Genomic DNA, 18,691 nt, shown 5'->3' with positions numbered 1-18,691 from the left:
TTCGAGACGTCATCTGCAGAATACGTTTATTTTAGGTGCCCTCCACCCTTCCCCCCCTCCCCCCAGCCCCCAACGCCCCAGTTTATTTTAACAATGCTGTAATTTTTTTTTTTTTTTTCCTGTTTAACTCCGGGTGGTCCCGTCAGCCTTTGCAGGCGCGTGTGCGTGCGCTGGTGACACTGGTCCCCGCGGGATGCTATTTTTAGGCCCGTGGTCCTGGAGGACCCCACCCGGGGCTTGGCGATGGGAAGGGGGGAGCGCGGGAGGAGGGAGAGGGGGGAAAGGAGGGAGGAAGGAAAACGTCAGCCTCAGCATACTTCCAGCCTCTGGCCATCAACCTCCCCGGGGGCATGGGAACCAGAAGGTCATCCCTCAGGCTCGCCGAGCTCCCGGAGCTGTCAAACCACCCTAGGAGTTGAAAAAATGCAAATGTATGCAAATGAATCGCCTGGGCTGTTTCCCTTCCTCTCTTCCTCCCCCCCCCCCCGCCCCCCCGCCACGTTTAAATGACATGAATCACCTTCAATTTTGCCAGCATCCTGTAAAGTTATCAGGCTTGCCTAAGTGCTTCGGTTCACGGAATCACATCTCGAAAAAAAAGAGAAGAGAAGAGAAGAGAAGAGAAGAGAAGAGAAGAGAAGAGAAGAGAAGAGAAGAGAAGAGAAGAGAAGAGAAGAGAAGAGAAGAGAAGAGAAGAGAAGAGAAGAGAAGAGAAGAGAAGAGAAGAGAAGAGAAGAGAAGAGAGAAGCGAAGCGAAGGAGCCCATTCCCACCGAAGGGAGCTGCACATCATTTTCATTTATAATCACGTACCCCCCGATCTCCTAATTCCAGTTTTTCTTGCTGCCGAGTGAATCATCCACAAATTAGGGAGGACGCAGTTGAGCGTCCGGGGGAAAAAAAAAAACCAAACCCTCTAGAAAACCAATTTTCCGGGTAGTCTGATATTCTGCTTTTCTCATCTGAGGGTGATCTGGCAAGAAAAGGTCAAAATAGTTCAGTAGGAAGGCACGGTCCTTCACACGAGGAGCTCCTTCAACGCTCATGCTCCTTCCAAACCAAAATAAACGAGTAGACGATAAACACGGCGATAGACATTTAATTGCTCGCGCTTATTATTAAGGATACAAAGCCCTAAAAAGAAAGCCGGCTCTTCCTCCCCAGATCAGGGGTTATTTATTATCTTACGCTCCACTTGAAGAACACATCGGATTTACTTTCATTTATCGGCGATTTTCCGGGAAGATTCGATACGGAGCTGGCGGGGCTGGTAGAGGAGCGTAGCTCGTTAACATGGTTAAGCGCAGCATACCGTAATGAATCAATTTGTTTCAGACAACAGGCATAATTAGCGTTGAGCTAATGAGCACACCGGGAGATGCGGGGCTGGAGCATCGTCCCTCGGCCGAAAGTGTCGGCAGCTGGAGCCGTGGAGGGGGGTGCTCGGTGGGGTGTAATTCCCGGTTCCTCTCCCCCATCTCCGGGCATGGGGAGGTGGCTGGAGAGGGCTTCCCATGGTGGGGGCTGCCCTCCAGCCCCCCGCGAGGCTTCACTACCTCAGGGACAACTTGTCCCCCATCCCGGCGTTGCTCCCACCAGGCTGGGGGGGTCCGTAACCCTTCCCCGGGGTGTCCTCCCTCTAGGTTGTACCGTCTTCCCAAGGCCTTCGCTCGCCGGCTCCCACGCGGCGGGTGTTTGGCAACGCTGATTAGGTGTGGGGGAGATACCTGCAAGGTCTTGGCTGGAGATTGACCCTGCGGAGGGAGGAGAAGGGAGACGGCATGCCTCTTCCCATGGGAATGTTTGCTGCAGAGTCTGATCCCCTCTACGGCTCCCCAGCCTCCCCCCAGGGTCACTGGCTTGCTGGCCAAGGTGAAGCAAGGATTTCCCTGCACAACCTCTCTCACACCAGGCTCTTCTGTCCCCAAGGGCTGGAGGCAGGCAGTCGGGAAGACGCCAGCCCCACGCCGTGAGGTAGACCAAGTCCCCATAGCTGGTGGGAAGAAGGTTTGGAGTCAGAGCGGCCAGAAACCGAGCAGGGAAGGACAGCCAGCACGTGGTGATGGATCCCAGCAGAGATGCAGAGGTGGGACAGGGTGGGATCAGGAACCTACCAGACATGCAGAGGCTGGGATTTGGAAACTGCCTGATGGTCTCAGCCTTGCCAAAGGGGACGGAGTGGGGCTGCGGTTTGCCTTACCCTGGGCTCTCTTGGAGATCGACTGCTCGGCTGTGAAATGAGTGTCTACCTGCAGCGGGGCCACGAGCTGGGGCTTGTAGAGGTGACACTGCTCTGTGTCCTGGGGGTTCCCAAAGGGTTAGAGTAGTCAAAGTTATTCCGGCTGCTTGATGTATTCTGCGCGTGGTGGGATTAACGTGGGCTGGAGGAAGTCGCTCTCCTTTCCTGGGATTTCTCATGCGGAAGGGCTGCTGGAGCCATGTGAAAGAGGAAACATCTTACAGATAAAAAAAAAACGGCAAAAAAAAAAAAAAAAAACCAAACCCAAAAGTATCAGGTTTTCCTTTTGGGTGTGGGCTTTTTTTTTTTTGCTTCCGAATTTCCTTTTGAAGGTGGAGCTGCTCTGGCAGGGGAAGGTGTCTGCCAGATGCACAGGGCATTTGATACCATGCTAACAAGTCCAAACAGGGTTGGGAGAGGAGCAAGCTCAGCTCCTGGGCGAAGACAGCAGACAGCCATCTGCTTCTGGCCGAGCCCTCGCTCCCTGCTTGGGTTCCCGGTTGTCTTTCTCTGAGCATTTAGGTACACTCTGACACACAGCTCCTTGCTTGCCTCCCCCCATTCCCAGATCCCTTGGGAAGACATCCCTGTGTGGGTTGTCCGTCTGCTGAGGGGACACGGCGTAGCTTCCAGGCGTAAGGTAGCAGGGGGACACAGGACTGGAGACCTCCCGGTCCATAAGGACCGCTCTCCTGCTGCGGCAAAGAGCCATGACCGGCAGTCCGTCCTATTTGGGACGTCCAGTTGTTCCAGTCCCAAAAATGATGACGTAAATGATATGGGCACTCCTTGGCTCGTCTTATTTAAGCGGTGTAGGTGCCGGCACTTGGCAGTGTGAAGAAATACAGCGTCACCCTTTCCCCACGTAGTTCCTGGCAGGGCAAATCCAACGTGTGCCTGGAAAGATGTTGGCTCTGGGAGGACGTGGAAGAAACGCGATGGGTAGGGAATCATTGCGCAAGGTCCCTGGGGGAGGGATGTGAAAGAGAAGAGGGAGCTTGTGGTCATTAGGAAAAGGTGAATAGGGTGGGAACCGAGAAGAGAAGGATGGAGAGAAAGAAGGTGACAAAGGTTAAATCACAGAGGACCTGGAGGGAGTTGAAGGTGACGTGGAGATGCGCTGGGGCAGGGCCAGCAGGAGGTGATTACAGAGGTCCAAGTCGGGTAGGGGACAGGAGGACATTGAGAGAAGGCAGGGTCATTTTGGTGCTACTAATTAAGAACCCCCTGCTAATTCCCTACTGTCTGTGTTTTGTCCTAGGGCACTAAATGAGAATATGGCCAATGGCATTGAAGATCTTATCGGGATCCCATTCCCGAACCACAGCAGTGAAGTCTTATGTGGCTTAAATGAGCAGCGGCATGACGGTCTCCTCTGCGATGTCATCCTCATTGTCCAGGACCAGGAGTACCGGACCCATCGGTCCGTCCTTGCTGCCTGCAGCAAGTACTTCAAAAAACTCTTCACTACCGGCACTTTAACAGACCAGCCCTATGTTTACGAGATTGACTTTGTCAAGCCTGAAGCACTTTCTGCCATCCTCGAGTTTGCCTACACCTCAACCCTCACCATCACCACCTCAAATGTCAAGCACATCCTCAGCGCTGCCAAGATGCTGGAGATCCAGTGCATTATCAATGTATGCCTTGAAATCATGGAGCCCGACAGAGAGGCGGAAGAGGAAGATGACAAAGAGGACGAAGATGAGGACGAAGACGAAGATGAAGACGAGGAGGAAGAGGAGGAGGAGGAGGAAGTGGAAGATTTTGTCAATCAGGAGAACCTAACCGATGTCCAAGAAGTAAGCTGTCACCAAAGCCCTTCTAAGTCTGATCTTACCGAAGAAGCATATACAGAAGCGCCTAAAGACTTTCCAAATCACTACCCAGCCAATAACTCCTCTGGACACTTGGGTGTGATACGAGACTTCTCCATCGAGTCCTTGCTAAGGGAAAACTTGTACCCTAAGGCGAACATCCCAGAAAGGAGGCCAGCTCTCCCTCCTTTCACCCCTAGCTTCTTCCCCCACCTATGGAACGGCGATTTTAGCTCTTTCTCCCAGCTCGAGGAGCCGCAAGTAGACAACGGCCCTTTGGATCTGGTCATCAAAAAGAGGAAGATCAAGGAAGAGGAGGAGAAGGAAGACCTGCCTCCGCCTCCTTTCCCTAATGACTTCTTCAAGGACATGTTTACCAACATGCCAGCAGCTCCCTTAGGGCATATTAAGGCGGAGACAGACTATAGCGCTTATCTCAATTTCCTAAGTGCTACCCAGTTCGGAGGAGTTTTTCCCCCGTGGCCCCTGGAGGAAGAGAGGAAGATAAAGCCCAAGGCGTCCCAGCAGTGTCCCATCTGCAACAAAGTCATCATGGGAGCCGGCAAGCTGCCCAGGCACATGAGGACCCACACGGGAGAGAAGCCGTATATGTGCAATATCTGTGAAGTCCGCTTTACCAGGTGTGCGTTGGTTACCTCTGCCACGCGCGGCCGTGTGCGGGGATGGGGAGGGGGGGTGGTTGAACGGGCCACGTCATGACTTAGGGATGATTCCTAAGCTATACATCTCTTTCCCCCCCCCCCAAAAAAAAAAAGTAGCAAAGAAAGCAGGGTATGATCTCTAGCCCTTTGGAAAAAAAAAGGGAGGAAGGGAGGGTGGAGGAAGAAAACAAACCTACTGATTTTGGTGGGTTGTGGATCACATCCACAGCGCACTGGATCCATCCACTCGCTGGACAAAAGCTTAAATAAGCAACGGGATATTTTCAACCCCACCATAGTTTGCCACAGTTGGACCGGAGGGAGCTGGAAAACAGATGGTCAAACAGCCAAGGAGGCTTCGTCTTTAACGTGCTGGGAGATGGCGTCGAGTTGGGAGGGCCGTTGAGCTGCGGGATGTAATTAGGTTGGGTTTGCACATTTTGGCATCAGCGTAGACCACAACCAAGTTGGGTATGTTTAGACATGACAGCGTTTGGGCTTTCTGAGGCTGGAGCAGTCCTAATTCTTATACGTTAGCAGCGAGGTGGGGGTCGGTCTCATCCCCCAAGGAACATGCAAAAGGATAAGAGCAAACGGCCTCAAGTTGCACCAGGGGAGGTTTAGGATGGATATTAAGAAAAATTTCTGCACCGAAAGGGCTATCACGCGTTGGAAGAGGCTGCCCAGGGCAGTGGTGGAGTCCCCATCCCTGGAGGTATTTCAAAGCTGGGCAGACGTGGCGCTGAGGGACATGGTTTAGTCGTGGGCTTGGCAGCATTAGGTTAACGGTTGGACTCGATCATCTTAAAGGTCTTTTCCAACCTAAACGATTCTATGATTTATCACCTTGAACACTGGCCGCCCAAGAGCCCGGCACCTTGATTCCCGTCGTGGTCAGTGGCAAGAGATCAGCACCCTCAGGGAGGCAGAGGAGGAAGGGCGATGAGCAGAGGCGTCATCCCCGACCACAAAGACAACCTGCGGGGCTTAGATTAGGCCGCCTGACTTTTAGGTATCTCAAGTTAGGTGAGACTGGCCCCCACATGGGCTGCTCCAAGGTAGGTGCGACCAGCCAGATCCACCCCCCCGGTACCAGTTCCCGGCTTTTGGACCTCTCTTCAACCCAGCAGACCCCCTCGATGGTGATAAATCAGAGCGGGCTTCGCCAATCTGACGCCGCAGCTTGCAACCCTTCTCTGAAAAGCTGGGCAAATTTAATCGGTGAGCAGAGACAAATAGGTTCCTGGACCTGCTCTTGCTGGGTATAATTAATATCTAATGAGTACAATCTTTACCATAATAATAAAGCTTTCTGACAAGAGCGTGGTATTTCAGCTCCTGGCTGCGCGTGAGAGAGAGAGAGAGCCCTATTAGGCTGGGGCGAGCGAACCAGAGGAAAATAATACGCACAGTAGGCGAAGGCGAGCTCCTGACAATGGCCGGACACCTGGGGTGCTCCCGCATTCAGCCTGTCTTTTCTTCTCCCGTCCCCGTGATAATATTCCAGTGGAAGTTATGCAGATGATGAGGATTGGACCTGCAACTAAATTTCCCCGCTCCGCTCCGTTACCGCAGCAGCCACCGGGTTGTAATTCGGGGGCGGGCGGGCGGGCAGGCGGGCGTACGCGAGGTGAGCCGGCTCACCCCGGTGTTTGCCGGGGAAAGGCCTCTGGCTGCCTGGTGCTAATTCCCGCCTGCGGGAATTTGGATCCGGCTCCTGCTGGTGCTGCGTCGTCAGGTGAGCGTTGGCTCGTCACCTCCGGACTTTGGCGATGGGGTCAACCCGGTGAGGGTGGCTGCATCCCGGGCTGGAGGGACCACCCTAGCCAGCCCCGTCCTGCGGTCCCCATCGCTTTCCGGGGCGTGATGCTGCGGGGGCTAATTGCTGTCGAGGAAATAGCTTGGCTCGACCCGCCACCGACACCTTCCCCGTAATGGGAATAACAAAGCTGAGCCCACCCGGAGGGCTCCCAAAGTCCTTTACAAGCACGGGCAGCATCGTTGGCTTCGCTTGGGGAAACTGAGGCACGGAGGGATGTCGGTACCACCTCACAGGCACCGCGGAAGTTAGTAGGAGGGTTCGGGTGGGAATTCCGCTATCCTGACACCTCATCCAGCAAGGTTCCATCGGCATCTTGGAGATTAAAAGCTCCGCGCAGGGATGCTCTAGCGTGGCCCATGACTAACGCAGGGTTAAACCCAGTATCTGCCACGTTCCCCCCCCCCTCCCCCCCGCCACGTTCTCTAAATACAAAGCAGAGGGGTAGGAGGACTTTAACCCAAGACAAGAATCACAAAGAAAATCGGGATTAACCCAGCGGTGCCGTCTCCCATCATCAGTCAAGAAAACGAAGCCACTTGTTGGGGTCACCCTGTGCGGAGCTGAAGGCTGGGTTTGTTTTTTTTTCCTTCTTTAACGCCCAGAGCAAAGCGGAAATTTCAAACCGTGGCTTTATTTTTAAATGCCTTTGGAAGTATTTTGATGAGCACGGAGCTGTTTGGCTTTCATTATTATTTTTCCTCGCCCTTTTCAGCGTTGCTCCGACGCGAGAGCTCTCCTTTAGGGCAAAGCCGAGCGATTGAGACGGAGAAAGAGATTTCTGCTGGGGTTTCTCCAACGCCGCCGCTTGCGGTGAGAACCGCCCCCCCCCCACTCTCCGGGGGAATCTCACGCTTCCCGAAAGCATCGGGCTGGCACCCGCGGCCCTGCCCGGTGCCTGCACCGGGGAGATGCAAACCCAGCCTGTCCCCTTGGGGGTCCCCAGGGAATGAGGGCGCAGGGGAGCGGAGGTTCCCCGATGGGATTTCTGGATGAATCCCTCCTTCGCGTTATTTCGGAGCTGGAGGAACTGCGGAGGAGCAAATTTACTGGGGGGGGAAATAGAGAAAATACCTTCTCCTGGGTGAGGGTCCCCCAACCTCCCCGCCACATCCCTTCCCATCAGTGGGGTCCCGCGGCGAGGCCCCCACGTGCGCCTGGATCTGCCACTCCCAGGGACACCTGATCGCAGGGAGCGGGACTTCATTTAATAGCTCATTAACTTTTTCTTTCCTTAAACAAAGGCTGCTCAGCCTCTAGTCTGCTGGTTTACCCTGCTAAAACGCTGGAGAAAACGGCAAATATTGCAGCTTTTCCGCCAAGGCAAGCCGGGAGCGCTCAAGGAGAAACTGTTCCAGCCGGAAAGGTTAACATTATTTGTTCCTATTATTTGTGTTGTGACAGCTCGCAGAGCCCTAATCGCTCTCCTAATGCAATTGCATTAAGGTTATTCGCACGCGCGGAGCGTGGTTCTCCTTCGGAGGGGCTGCGAGCCCGGCTCCCATCCCGCAAACCCCGTGTTTTCCCACGCCGCGTCCTCCCCCCTCCGCCCCCGGCTGCTTCGCCGGCAGCCGGAGCATCTCACACACCCCCCCCTCCGGCTTCCCCAACCCCTGAGCTTCTCCAGGTAGAGCCATAAAAAGCTCTCTTCCATCCCAGGGAGATGCTGCCGGGGCGGGGAGGATTGAGTTTCTCCCCGTCTGCCGCCAGAGATGGGTAATAGCCTTAAAAAAAAAAAAAAAAAAAAAAAGCTTTGCCCGTATTTATGTTATACAACCCTGGCAGGCCGCGTGTTTATGAGGAAAAGCGATCCTGCTAGGTTAAAGATTACATATATAGGTTTAAATTATATTATAGGTGGGGCCAGTGGCTCTGCTTTTTATTAACGTTGCCCAACACTCGGCGTTACGAGCCCCGGCGTTCGTCTGCTGACGGCTTGGCCGCGCGTTACGCGTCTGGGAGGAAGTTTTCCACGCCGCTTCGTCTTCGGCCCTTGCAGGGGAAATGTGTCCCCGTCCCCCGTCCCCCCGCCCCGAAAATCTTGGGATGACAGCAAGTTGGACAATTTCCGAGCGGGAAGGTGGGATCTGGTCCTGAGAATGGCCGACAGCGGCGCGGTGGTGGTCACGTCACAAAAAACTATTTCAAGGTGCACACGGGCAGAAATTAGTGCAAAGGCAGCACCGGGCTTGACCTGCCGGCGTAAATAGATTTTTTGGGGTGGCTTTTGCTTATTTTTTTTGCAGGCTCACGTATTTTATATGTAATATTTATGCGGAATAACGACTCCGTATATTCGCCATATTCTTAGCCGCATTGCTAGCGTCTCGGAGGGATCACCCTTGGAAAGTGTTTCAGAAAAGAAGGCGAATTCTCCTGCTTTGCTGGTTGAACTCTGCTCGTGCCACCTGGGCAGCGCGCTTGGCTCGGTTCAGCCACAGTCAGCTTTGCTTTTTATAATCGTACGCCTTCACGGTGATTTTTTTTTGTAGACGGCAGAAGGAGCCGCTCTTTCCGGGTGGGGGGGAAATAGCGTTGGACTGCCAGCGTGGGACAATATCTCGCTGCTTTTTAGATCATAGAATGGGTTGGGTTGGAAGGGACCTTAAAGATCATCTAGTTCCAACCCCCCTGCCCTGGGCAGGGACATCTCCCACTGGATCAGGTTGCTCAGAGCCCCGTCCAGCCTGGCCTTGAACACCTCCAGGGATGGGGCTTCCACCACCTCTCTGGGCAACCTGTTCCAGTGTCTCACCACCCTCATGGGGGAGAACTTCTTCCTAACGTCCCGTCTGAATCGACCCATCTCTAGTTTTGATCCATTCCCTCTAGTCCCACCATTACCCGACATCCTAAAAAGTCCCTCACCATCTTTTTTGTAGGCCCCCTTAAGGTACTGGTAGGCCACTAGAAGGTCTCCTCGGAGCCTTCTTTGTTCCCCTTAAAAAATTCCCAAACAATTATATTTGTAAATAAGGGCTATTGGGATGGGTTCCAGGCTGTTCCATGGCTGTATTTTAAAACCTTCTCCAAAAAAATGTGCGCGAGGCTGGATGTGTGCTGGCCTTGGAGGAGATGGCAGGGGAGGACACGGAGGGTGCAGAGCACCCAGGAGCTGCCTGCACCTCTGCCTGCCTCACCCTGCGCGGATGCTTCCGCTTCAAACCAAGGCTCCTGAGACACCCAGTGGTCAGCGCAAGGATAAAAGGAAAGGTACAAAAAACCAGCTCCAAGAGGAACTTCTGTTTAAGCGGCGTTGTCCCATGAGCTCAACCAATTTCCTTATTTGCAGGCAGGAATACAGCTGTAGTTATTTAGGTATTCCCGTATGGTTCGGGGGTTATTCCGGAGGGGTTTTTTTCCTCCAATTTAGGCTGTTTCAATCTTGTTGGGATGGGATGCAAACTCGTGTGACGTGGAGGGCTGGGTCTGCGCCATGTCTCTGGCCCCGGGAAGGAGGTGGATGCAAACACCGGCCCGCGAGAGCATCATCCACGCATCGGGGCAACGCCGTGGTTGGAAGCCCTGGGATGAGCTCCCCACTTTCCCGTCGCCTTTCCCTCTGCTGATCCAAGGAGCAATCCCAACCGCATCCCTTCCAGCCCACACTCCCTGACTGAGCGCTTTTTCTTTTGCAGGCAGGACAAGCTCAAAATCCACATGCGGAAGCACACGGGGGAGCGGCCGTACCTCTGCATCCACTGCAACGCCAAATTCGTGCACAATTACGACCTGAAGAACCACATGCGCATCCATACGGGCGTCCGGCCCTACCAGTGCGAGTTCTGCTACAAGAGCTTCACCCGCTCCGACCACCTCCACCGCCACATCAAACGCCAGAGCTGCCGGATCGCCCGACCCCGGCGAGGACGCAAGCCGGCGGCGTGGAGGGCGGCCGGCTTGCTCTTCGCTCCTGGTGGTCCGCCGGTGGAGAAGAGCTTCATGATGCCACCGACGTTGGAAGAGATGAGTGGCCACCTCGGTGGCGCGGCCATGTGCCTTCCGGGCCCCAGCCCCAAGCACTTTTTGAGCGGGGCCAAGACCACCTTCAGCTTGCAGGAGCTGGAGAGCCAGTTTGAAGAAACCCAGATGAAGCTCCTCAGGCGAGCCCAGCTGGACATGGAGAGGAACGCGGGCATCTTCGCCTTCGCCCTGGGCCATAACGAAAACCTTGCTGCCCAACCCTTCTTCCCCCTTCCCGATCCTTGGAGCACGGGCTTCAGCGGCTTGGCGGGGCTCGGCCACATGGCTCCCATCTCGGAGGCGAGCAACTAAACCCGTGCCCGGTCCCACCATGGGTCCGTTCCCTTCCCAACAGGGCAAATGGCCCCCTTGGGGTCCCTGCCTGCCCTTTTGCATCATTTGGCTCCCAAGAAGCTCTTTGTCCCCCCGCCACCATGGCCTACGTGGGGCTTGGGGCACAGGGCCATCCCTGGGATGAGCGGGTGGGTGGGTGAGTGCTGCGCCCCATGGCCACCGGCACTTTAGACTCTGCAATGCACTTGGCTCTGGGGCTGTGGGGCACTCGCTACCCCATCCAGCCACCCCACCGCTCGTGGCTCCATCTGGGAAGGCCAGGCCAGGACTGCTACTCTCTTCAAGACACCCGAAAACGTCACTTGCCTTCATCCAGGGCATGGCCATCACCATGAGATGGCTCTTCTGGGGGACACGTTCCCCCTTTTCCACCCATAGGGCCTTCTGGATACCAACAAGCCGTCCAGACTTGGTTTTGATACGTTACATTCCTTGGCCCTTTTGGTCAAAAGGACTTTTTTTTTTTTTTTTTTTAATTAATTCCCATGTCAGGCAACAAGATTTGTTCTACAAGGGATAAAGAGGAGGGCGAAGCAGCCACGTTGAGAGGAGGAGGATCCCAGCCGTTGCCTTTCTCAGCGGTCTATCAGATTTGCAGGGCTGGTGAAAGCCCTGCTGTGCAGGATGACTTGGGACCCTAAAAAAAATAAATAAATTAAAAAAAAAAAAAAAAAAAGAGATAGAAAAGCACCCCGGAGCAAAGCTGGGTGGAAAAAGGGGTTTTGGAAGGATCGGAAATGTTTCGATGCTGAGGAGTTTTACCCTTGCTTTGCGAAAATAAACCACGTGGGAAATTTGAAATGAAAAAGTTGTTTCAGACCAAAGAGTCACGATTCCCCACTGCTGGCCATTCTGAAATTTCTGGGGTTTTGTCCTTAGTTCCCCCTGAATACATATTTTGATGACAAAAAAATTTCAAAACGCTCGAGTGTCCCCAAATCCGCAGTGTCGACGGGAAAAAATTGGGTGTGCAGATTTCCCTGCTGCCTGCCTTCCAGGGATCTTTGTGGATAAGGAGCCCACAGAAGGTTTCTTGCAGATGAGATTGTCGGCTTGCAAGCAAGTAGAAATACTATTTCTTCACCATTTTGTGGTTCAAAAGATGAGGCCGTAACATATGATGGGGTGCTCCAAGGCTGAAGATTGCCCATGGTGGCCACCAGGTCTGGGGTCCTCCCAAGTATCCCTGCAGACCCTGAGCTGGCCACCCCTACGTAATATTTCTTTTGAGGCCAAAAAAAGTGGCAGATTGGCTGGAATTGCCCCATTAGCCTCCTTCAGCCCCTAAAAACATGAGCTGCTCTCAAGGATAAAGGTTTTGGTGGCCACCTGCCTCCAACGGCTCTTCTTAGATGTGGTGGGACCCCAGTTTCACCACCGGCTGAGACGGCTTATGATGGGTGCGCCAGGAAGCTGGTTTTACATGAAACCGGCTCTTGAAAATGTAAATGTTACAAATTAGGGCTTTTTCTTTCTCTTTTTACTGTTAACCTTTCAACGTCAGCAGAATCAAAGGGAATGAGAGGACCGTGGGGGTCATTAATTTTTCGGTTTGCCCATCGATGGTGCCGCTTTGAAGTGGTGGCTGGATGAGGGTCTCCCCACCGGAGCACGGAGGGGACACAAGGGCTCCGGGATCCACAGCCCCCCATGAGGGCACGAAGGACTTCTATTCTGAGACCATCCAGAGCGGAACAATCCCAAGGAACCGCCCCAACGCTCGCTTCCTCCTCCCAAAAGACATCCGCAAGGACTCCGCGTCCAACAAGTCAACGGAGAGGGAAAAAAAAAAACAAAAAAAAAAACAAAAACAAACAAAAACAAAGAAAAAAAAAGAAGACTTCTTAAAACTGCATCGAACTTTTTTTTTTTTTTTTTTTTTTTAATCCGTATCAACTTCTTACACAAGCGACGTTTTGCAGATGACTGGTTACTTCAGGTGTTTTTTTGTCTACGATTTGGAGTCATTGTAAAGTACCCAAAGATGCCGAGTACTGTATAATCTACACGGACTTGAAGCAAGGTGGTTTTTCTTGTCTCGATTCGTTCGTTGGGCTGGTTGGGGTTGTTTTGTGTTTTTTTTTCCTGTTTGTCTAGGGAGGGGAAAAAAACCTTTGCAATTTTTCTATTTATAACTATTTTTATGTGATTGCTTTCTGTACAAAACAAGGGGGGGGGGGTGGAAATCGAAACAAAAAAGGAGAGAGAAACACACACACACACGCAGAGACAAATTTGCCTTAGTTACTCACGGGACAATCACCCTTAACTTTTCGTTGACGCTAGAAAGTGGATGGAAGAAAAAGAACCTAGATCCTTTCATGTATTTATTAAACTGTATTAATGGAAGCTCTTAAATTATTAGCAGGACTTGGTTCTCTTGCCTGCGGTCCCGCTGAGAAGGCTAAGCCACCCGAGACGCTGAGCTGCCTCCCTCCTTGGGACGGCGTGGCCATCCCTGTGGCCTCAGGTCTACGTACATTTGCCAGACGCAAATTCGGTGCTTTCCAAAGGCACCTTTTTGGAAAGCCAAAATGATCACACGTTAATTAAGCATCTAGCCGGTACGGGCTCCGGCCCGAGGGGGCCGTTGGCGTTGCGATGCTGCTGACGACTAACGAGTTAAGGTTGATTTTCCCGCGTTGCGTTGGGTTGGGTCGGATGGAGCTGGGTGCCGGTGGCAATCACGTTTTGGGGTGGGGAGGGAAGACTAGAGAAAACCCTGTTTCTTCCCATTTCGATGTTGTGCGGTGACTCCAGGCCACAGGTATCCACGTGGGAGCCCAGATAAGCGTGGTGGTGCCTTCCCAGGGCTTTGATCCCCTTCCCGAACCAGGATGGGTGTGATGAGCACCAAGCCTCAGGCTGGAAGGACACGGGGCTCCCTCCCAGCTCCTTGTATGGTGGCTTCTCGTTCATCATCTCACCACAGCTCCCAGGGCCCGGCTGCAGCAATGAGCACTGGGCTGCATCCAAAGAAGCATGGCCAGCAGGTGGAAGGAGATGATTGTTTCCCTCTATGCCGCTCTGGTGAGACCCCACCTGCAGGACTGGGTCCGGCTCCGGGACCATCAACATAAGAAGGACATGGACCTGTTGGAACAAGTCCAGAGGAGGGCCATGAAGATCATCACAGGGCTGGAGCACCTCTCCTACGAGGACAGGCTGAGAGAGCTGGGGTTTTCCAGCATGGAGAAGAGAAGGCTCCGGGGAGACCTTCCAGTACCTGAAGGGGGCTTAGAAGAAAGATGGGTTCCAATTTTTTAGCAGGGCCTGTTGCAATAGGACGAGGGGTAATGGTTCTAAACTAAAAGAGGGCAGATTTCAACTAGACAGGAGGAAGAAGTTATTCACGCTGAGGGTGGTGAGACGCTGGCCCAGAGGTTGCCCAGAGAGGTGGGAGATGCCCCGTCCCTGGAAACATTCCAGGCCAGGTTGGACGGGGCTCTGAGCAACCTGATCTAGTTGATGATGTCCCTGCTCATTCCTTTTAAGGAACCCAAACTAGTCTATGATTCTATGATTCCGTGAACACAGCTGACAGGAGCCTGAGCCCCGTAATCCGTGTTGCTGCCAAGGAGTTGCAGAATTTCCATGATGTTTTTGAAAGAGGTGCAAAAACCCTGGAAAACAGGTCCCAGGTAGGAACCGGTGGGACTCACCCCACGTCGTTCAGCCATTTGGAAGCGAATTAACGGACACCCCGTTGCACATTGAGACACCTACACGTTGACACTTTAATTTTGGGCGTCCTAACCTGCGACGTGATTTCCCGCGGTCCTCTGAAGCCACCCTGGCTCTGGAGGGAGGCAGGTACTGCTGGAAGGTGATTCACCCCCACCTACGCTGGACCTCCCAAGGGTGGGATGAATCACCTTCGACAGCACCTGCCTATCTCTACTGCCTACCCAAGTGGTTTGGAAAAACTTAACTTGGATTACGCTGCTTTCCTTTCCCATAGCGACAGTGAGATAAGGTTAACCACGGGGAGGGACGTTCCCAGCGCCGCAGCTCCCTCCTCTCCGCTCAGCTGACGGGGCAGTCCCTGGCAAAACCTTTCCCAGGAGGATGGGACACTGCCGCAGCCCAGGGGACCATTCCCAGCTTGGTCAGCTTGAACTTCTTCCCAGTCTGTTTTGACCGGGAATGCAATGGGAAATCCAAATCCATCCCCCCAAGCCTGGGGACCAGGGACTTGGGCTTGTCGGTCGTACACCCCATTGCGATCCCAGCAAAACACCCCGGGTTGGCGCAGCCACCAGTTATTTCCCTCCCCTCACGCTCCCAAGAAGCATTCCACGGCATCAGGTGCTCGGGCTGCAGGGGTCAGTCCAAAACTGTGGCTTGAGAAGACGGGAATATCAGTCCCCAGCCCCCAGGGTGGGCTCTCGGTCGTGGAGCATCTGTGCTCAGAGCCTGCGGGACCACGGCAGGGTCAGCACATAAACAGCGTGGTTTGGAGCACACACACAAAAAAAAAAAGAAAATTAATTACTTTTTAGCCATTTAAATACATTTTTAAATTTTTTTTTTTTTTTTTTTTTTTTTTTAAAATCTTCGTGGCTTTTAACCCCCGTTCCTGCTCGTCTTCTGGTTTGCTTACAACGCCGATGAAAAAAGATTTGCAAGGGGAGGGCGGAAAATCGGGAAATTGCTCGGAGGACCTGTGCGCTAATCAGACACCTGGGAATCGCAGAAAGAAACCAGCTTCAGTAAATGCTTGTTAGCGGCAACATATGGCCACGCTCTTGCTCCCGAACAGCTGCCGTTATCTGCTGGATCATCCGGAGCACGGTGCGGGGAGCGGGGCCGGGGTGATGCACACGCAGCATTTTGTTTGCGCCGGGTGTTGCCGCGAAAGGAGCATCTCCTGCGGATCGCCGACGTGGAGCCAGACGGGCAACTCCCCGCCGTCGGCTCGGAAGCCTTTGACGAGCAAGCGGTGCCGGTGCCTCTTCTTCTAGTTGCGCGGGAGAAATGAAATACCAAAAAAAAAAAAAAAAAAAAAAAATTAAAAAAAAAAAAAAGGGAAAGAGCGAGCCGGCACTTTGGGAATCGAAAGGCTTTTCCATTTGGCAGTCGCCTGCAGAAAAAAAAGTGAAGAATTTCATAACGTACCCCCATAAAAAGGCTTTAGACCCGAATGTGCGGTCCTCAGCAGGGCTCCCGAGCTGCCTGCGGCCCCGTGGGACCTGCTGTGTCCCATCCCCCTCCCCCCCCCCATCCTGGGCATTCGCACACCCATTTTTTGGGGGGGGTGGGGGAATTAGTGCTTTATTTACAGCCGAGGTGCCCGGAAGCTGGAAGATTGCGTGGTTGCAAAGTTTTAAAGCGTCTCCTTTGAATAAAATGCCGGTTCGCAGTTGGTTGGGTTTTTAGGGTCTGCTGTCGCCTTTTGGCACCTCCTTGGTCCCCGCATGACTTTCTTTCCAAGCCAAAAAAAAAAAAGGGGGGGGGATGAAATAAGAAAAACCCCCTTCTTGTAGAAGATACACCCACGCTCTCCGCGTAGCCCAAGCGAATGCAGCCCCGTCCCACCTCCCAGCCCCCACCTCCGGGATTGCCACCACCCAGACGGCAGGAGAGAAAAATACCTGTGGCTTGGAAATGCCTTTTTTTTTTTTTTCCCCCCCCTTGTTTTCCTGTGTTGAACCGATGTTTTACATGACTTGCACTAATTGCTGTAGGGCAGGATACTGTTAGGTTTCTTTGTTTCGGTCTCTCGTTCGGTTGCGACTCCTCTTGGCTAAGAAAACGGCGGGCCTGTACACGTACCTGCTGCACATTTTACACCCCTGGAGAAAAATAAACTATTACCTGAAGCAGTGAGTGGCTCGTGTATCCTTAACGCTGCTGTGGAGCAGGGGGATGGAGAAGTTGACGGCATCAAATGATGGTGAGATGAGCAATGGACCACCTCGTGGTGGCCCTCCAAGGTGAGCCTTCATGTGGGCCGTCACTGTGAGGGTGCTTGGGCTGAGGAGCAACCCCTGGTGATGTCTGATACCCCAGCACGAAACCTGTCTGCGGGAAAAAAAAAAACCAACCCGTAAGCACAATTTGAGGCTTTTCTCTCCATTTCTGCTCATCTGGTTTCTGCAGCTCCCTGGCACGCTCAAACTCGCACTGCCCTCGTGTGGTGGCCTGGTGGCAGCTCTGCCACCAAAGCAATGCTGGGGACATCGGTGGTCCGTTAACGCGTATCTGGAGGTGGTCTGGGGGGTCTCGGTTGCACCAGGACAGGCGCGATGATGCTCCATCACCTCCCATCGCGCCCACCCGCATCTCCCAGGCGGATGAAATACAGAGCTCAACCACATCAAGATGGAGTTTCACGGTTGGACTCGATACTCTTAAGGGTCTTTTCCAACCTAAAGGATTCCATGATTTGAAGAGTTCTCTGCACCTCAGTTACGCACGACCAAATAATTAGGCCGGTGAGGCTGGGGACGTCCCACCCACAACCATCGGTGACCTCATGGGGAACCCTAATTTTGAGAAGGTTATTTCCCCGCAGCCCAAGGGTGAGCCAGGACTGGGCCCTCTGATGCCCAACAGGCCCCGGCTGATACTTCCCTCTTCCCCTCGTGGTACCACTAATAATATTTCCCAGTTCAGGCGAGCAGAGGGGCCAAATATAAATCATCTGCAATTGTATAAAGCTCATTTCCTTTTAGATGAGATCTGAGGAAGAAATTTTTCACTGTGAGGGCGGTGAGCCCCTGGCCCAGGTTGCCCAGAGAAGCTGTGGCTGCCCCATCCCTGGAGGGGTTCAAGGCCAGGTTGGCCGGGGCTTGGAGCAACCTGGGCTGGTGGGAGGTGTCCCTGCCCAGGGCAGGGGGTGGCACTGGATGGTCTTTAAGGCCCCTTCCCACCCAAACCCTTCTGTGATTCTGTGATTCTGTTCCACGCAATGCAAATACCAAGGAAGAAGCCAAACTACCACCCCGCCCCCTCCCCTTTATAATCGGCGGCTTGATTTTCTTTCGTTCTTTCTTTCTTTCTTTCTTTCTGCGGCGAAGACACCCGACTGAGACGTCACGAAGCTGATGGGGCTTCCTAATAGTTCGTGCGGGCGCCTGGAGCCTCAGGGGTCATCTTCAATTCAGGCAGCCAATTTGCAGGCAGGCGATGCCAAGCACGCGAGGAGCCGCCTCGCTCAGGCCAGGCAGGGGCTGAGGTTTGAAGGACAGAGCCCCGCTGCCGGCTAAAACCCTCCGCTGCTCTTGGGGAAAAATCCTTACGCCCATGGCTGTAAACCTGCCTGCCTTTAAGGTGGAGCTGGTAACTCGGTCGCCATAATTAACAGGACAACGTTTTCTCCCTGGGACCAACTTCTCCCACGTTAGTCGGAGCTTCGCATCGTTTGGGAAATATTTAAGGCTCCGCCCTTGAGTTCTCAGGACCTTAAGGTTTGGGTTGGAAAGGACCTTAAAGATCACCCAGACCCACCCCCCTGCCCTGGGCAGGGACACCTCCTACCAGACCAGGTTGCTCCAAGCCCGGCCAACCTGGCCTTGAACCCCTCCAGGGATGGGGCAGCCACAGCTTCTCTGGGCAACCTGGGCCAGGGTTTCACCACCCTCACAGTGAAAAATTTCTTCCCAATATCTCATCTAAATCTCCCCTCTCTCAGTTTGAGACTGTTACCCCTCATCCTATCATTACAATCCCTGCTCCAGAGTCCCTCCCCATCCTTCCTGTAGGCCCTCTTTAGGGACTGGAAGGGGCTCTAAGGTCTCCCCAAAGCTTTCTCCTCTCCAGGCTGAACCCCCCCAGCTCTCTCAGCCTGTCCTCACAGCAGAGGGGCTCCAGCCCTCCCAGCATCTCCGGGGCCT

General features: G+C 53.5%; 1 protein-coding gene across 7 annotated transcripts in view; it reads left to right on the top strand.

Annotated features, from left to right (window-relative positions):
- LOC128902582 (zinc finger and BTB domain-containing protein 7C-like) overlaps positions 1 to 11,995 on the top strand; it is a 163,495-nt gene extending 151,500 nt beyond the window's left edge. For all 7 annotated transcript variants that reach the window (XM_054185848.1, XM_054185849.1, XM_054185852.1 and 4 more), the window contains 2 exons: positions 3,500 to 4,696; positions 10,175 to 11,995. In XM_054185848.1, coding sequence (XP_054041823.1) covers positions 3,516 to 4,696; positions 10,175 to 10,811 — 1,818 coding nt within the window. In that variant the 5' untranslated portion in view covers positions 3,500 to 3,515 and the 3' untranslated portion in view covers positions 10,812 to 11,995. The remainder of the gene's footprint in view (positions 1 to 3,499; positions 4,697 to 10,174) is intronic.
- Positions 11,996 to 18,691: the final 6,696 nt, after the last annotated feature.

The sequence above is a fragment of the Rissa tridactyla genome, chromosome Z (genome assembly GCF_028500815.1).
Source record: "Rissa tridactyla isolate bRisTri1 chromosome Z, bRisTri1.patW.cur.20221130, whole genome shotgun sequence".
NCBI lineage: Eukaryota > Metazoa > Chordata > Aves > Charadriiformes > Laridae > Rissa > Rissa tridactyla.
The sequence above is the reverse complement of the archived record's forward strand: the minus strand, read 5'-3'. Positions and strand labels throughout refer to the sequence as shown.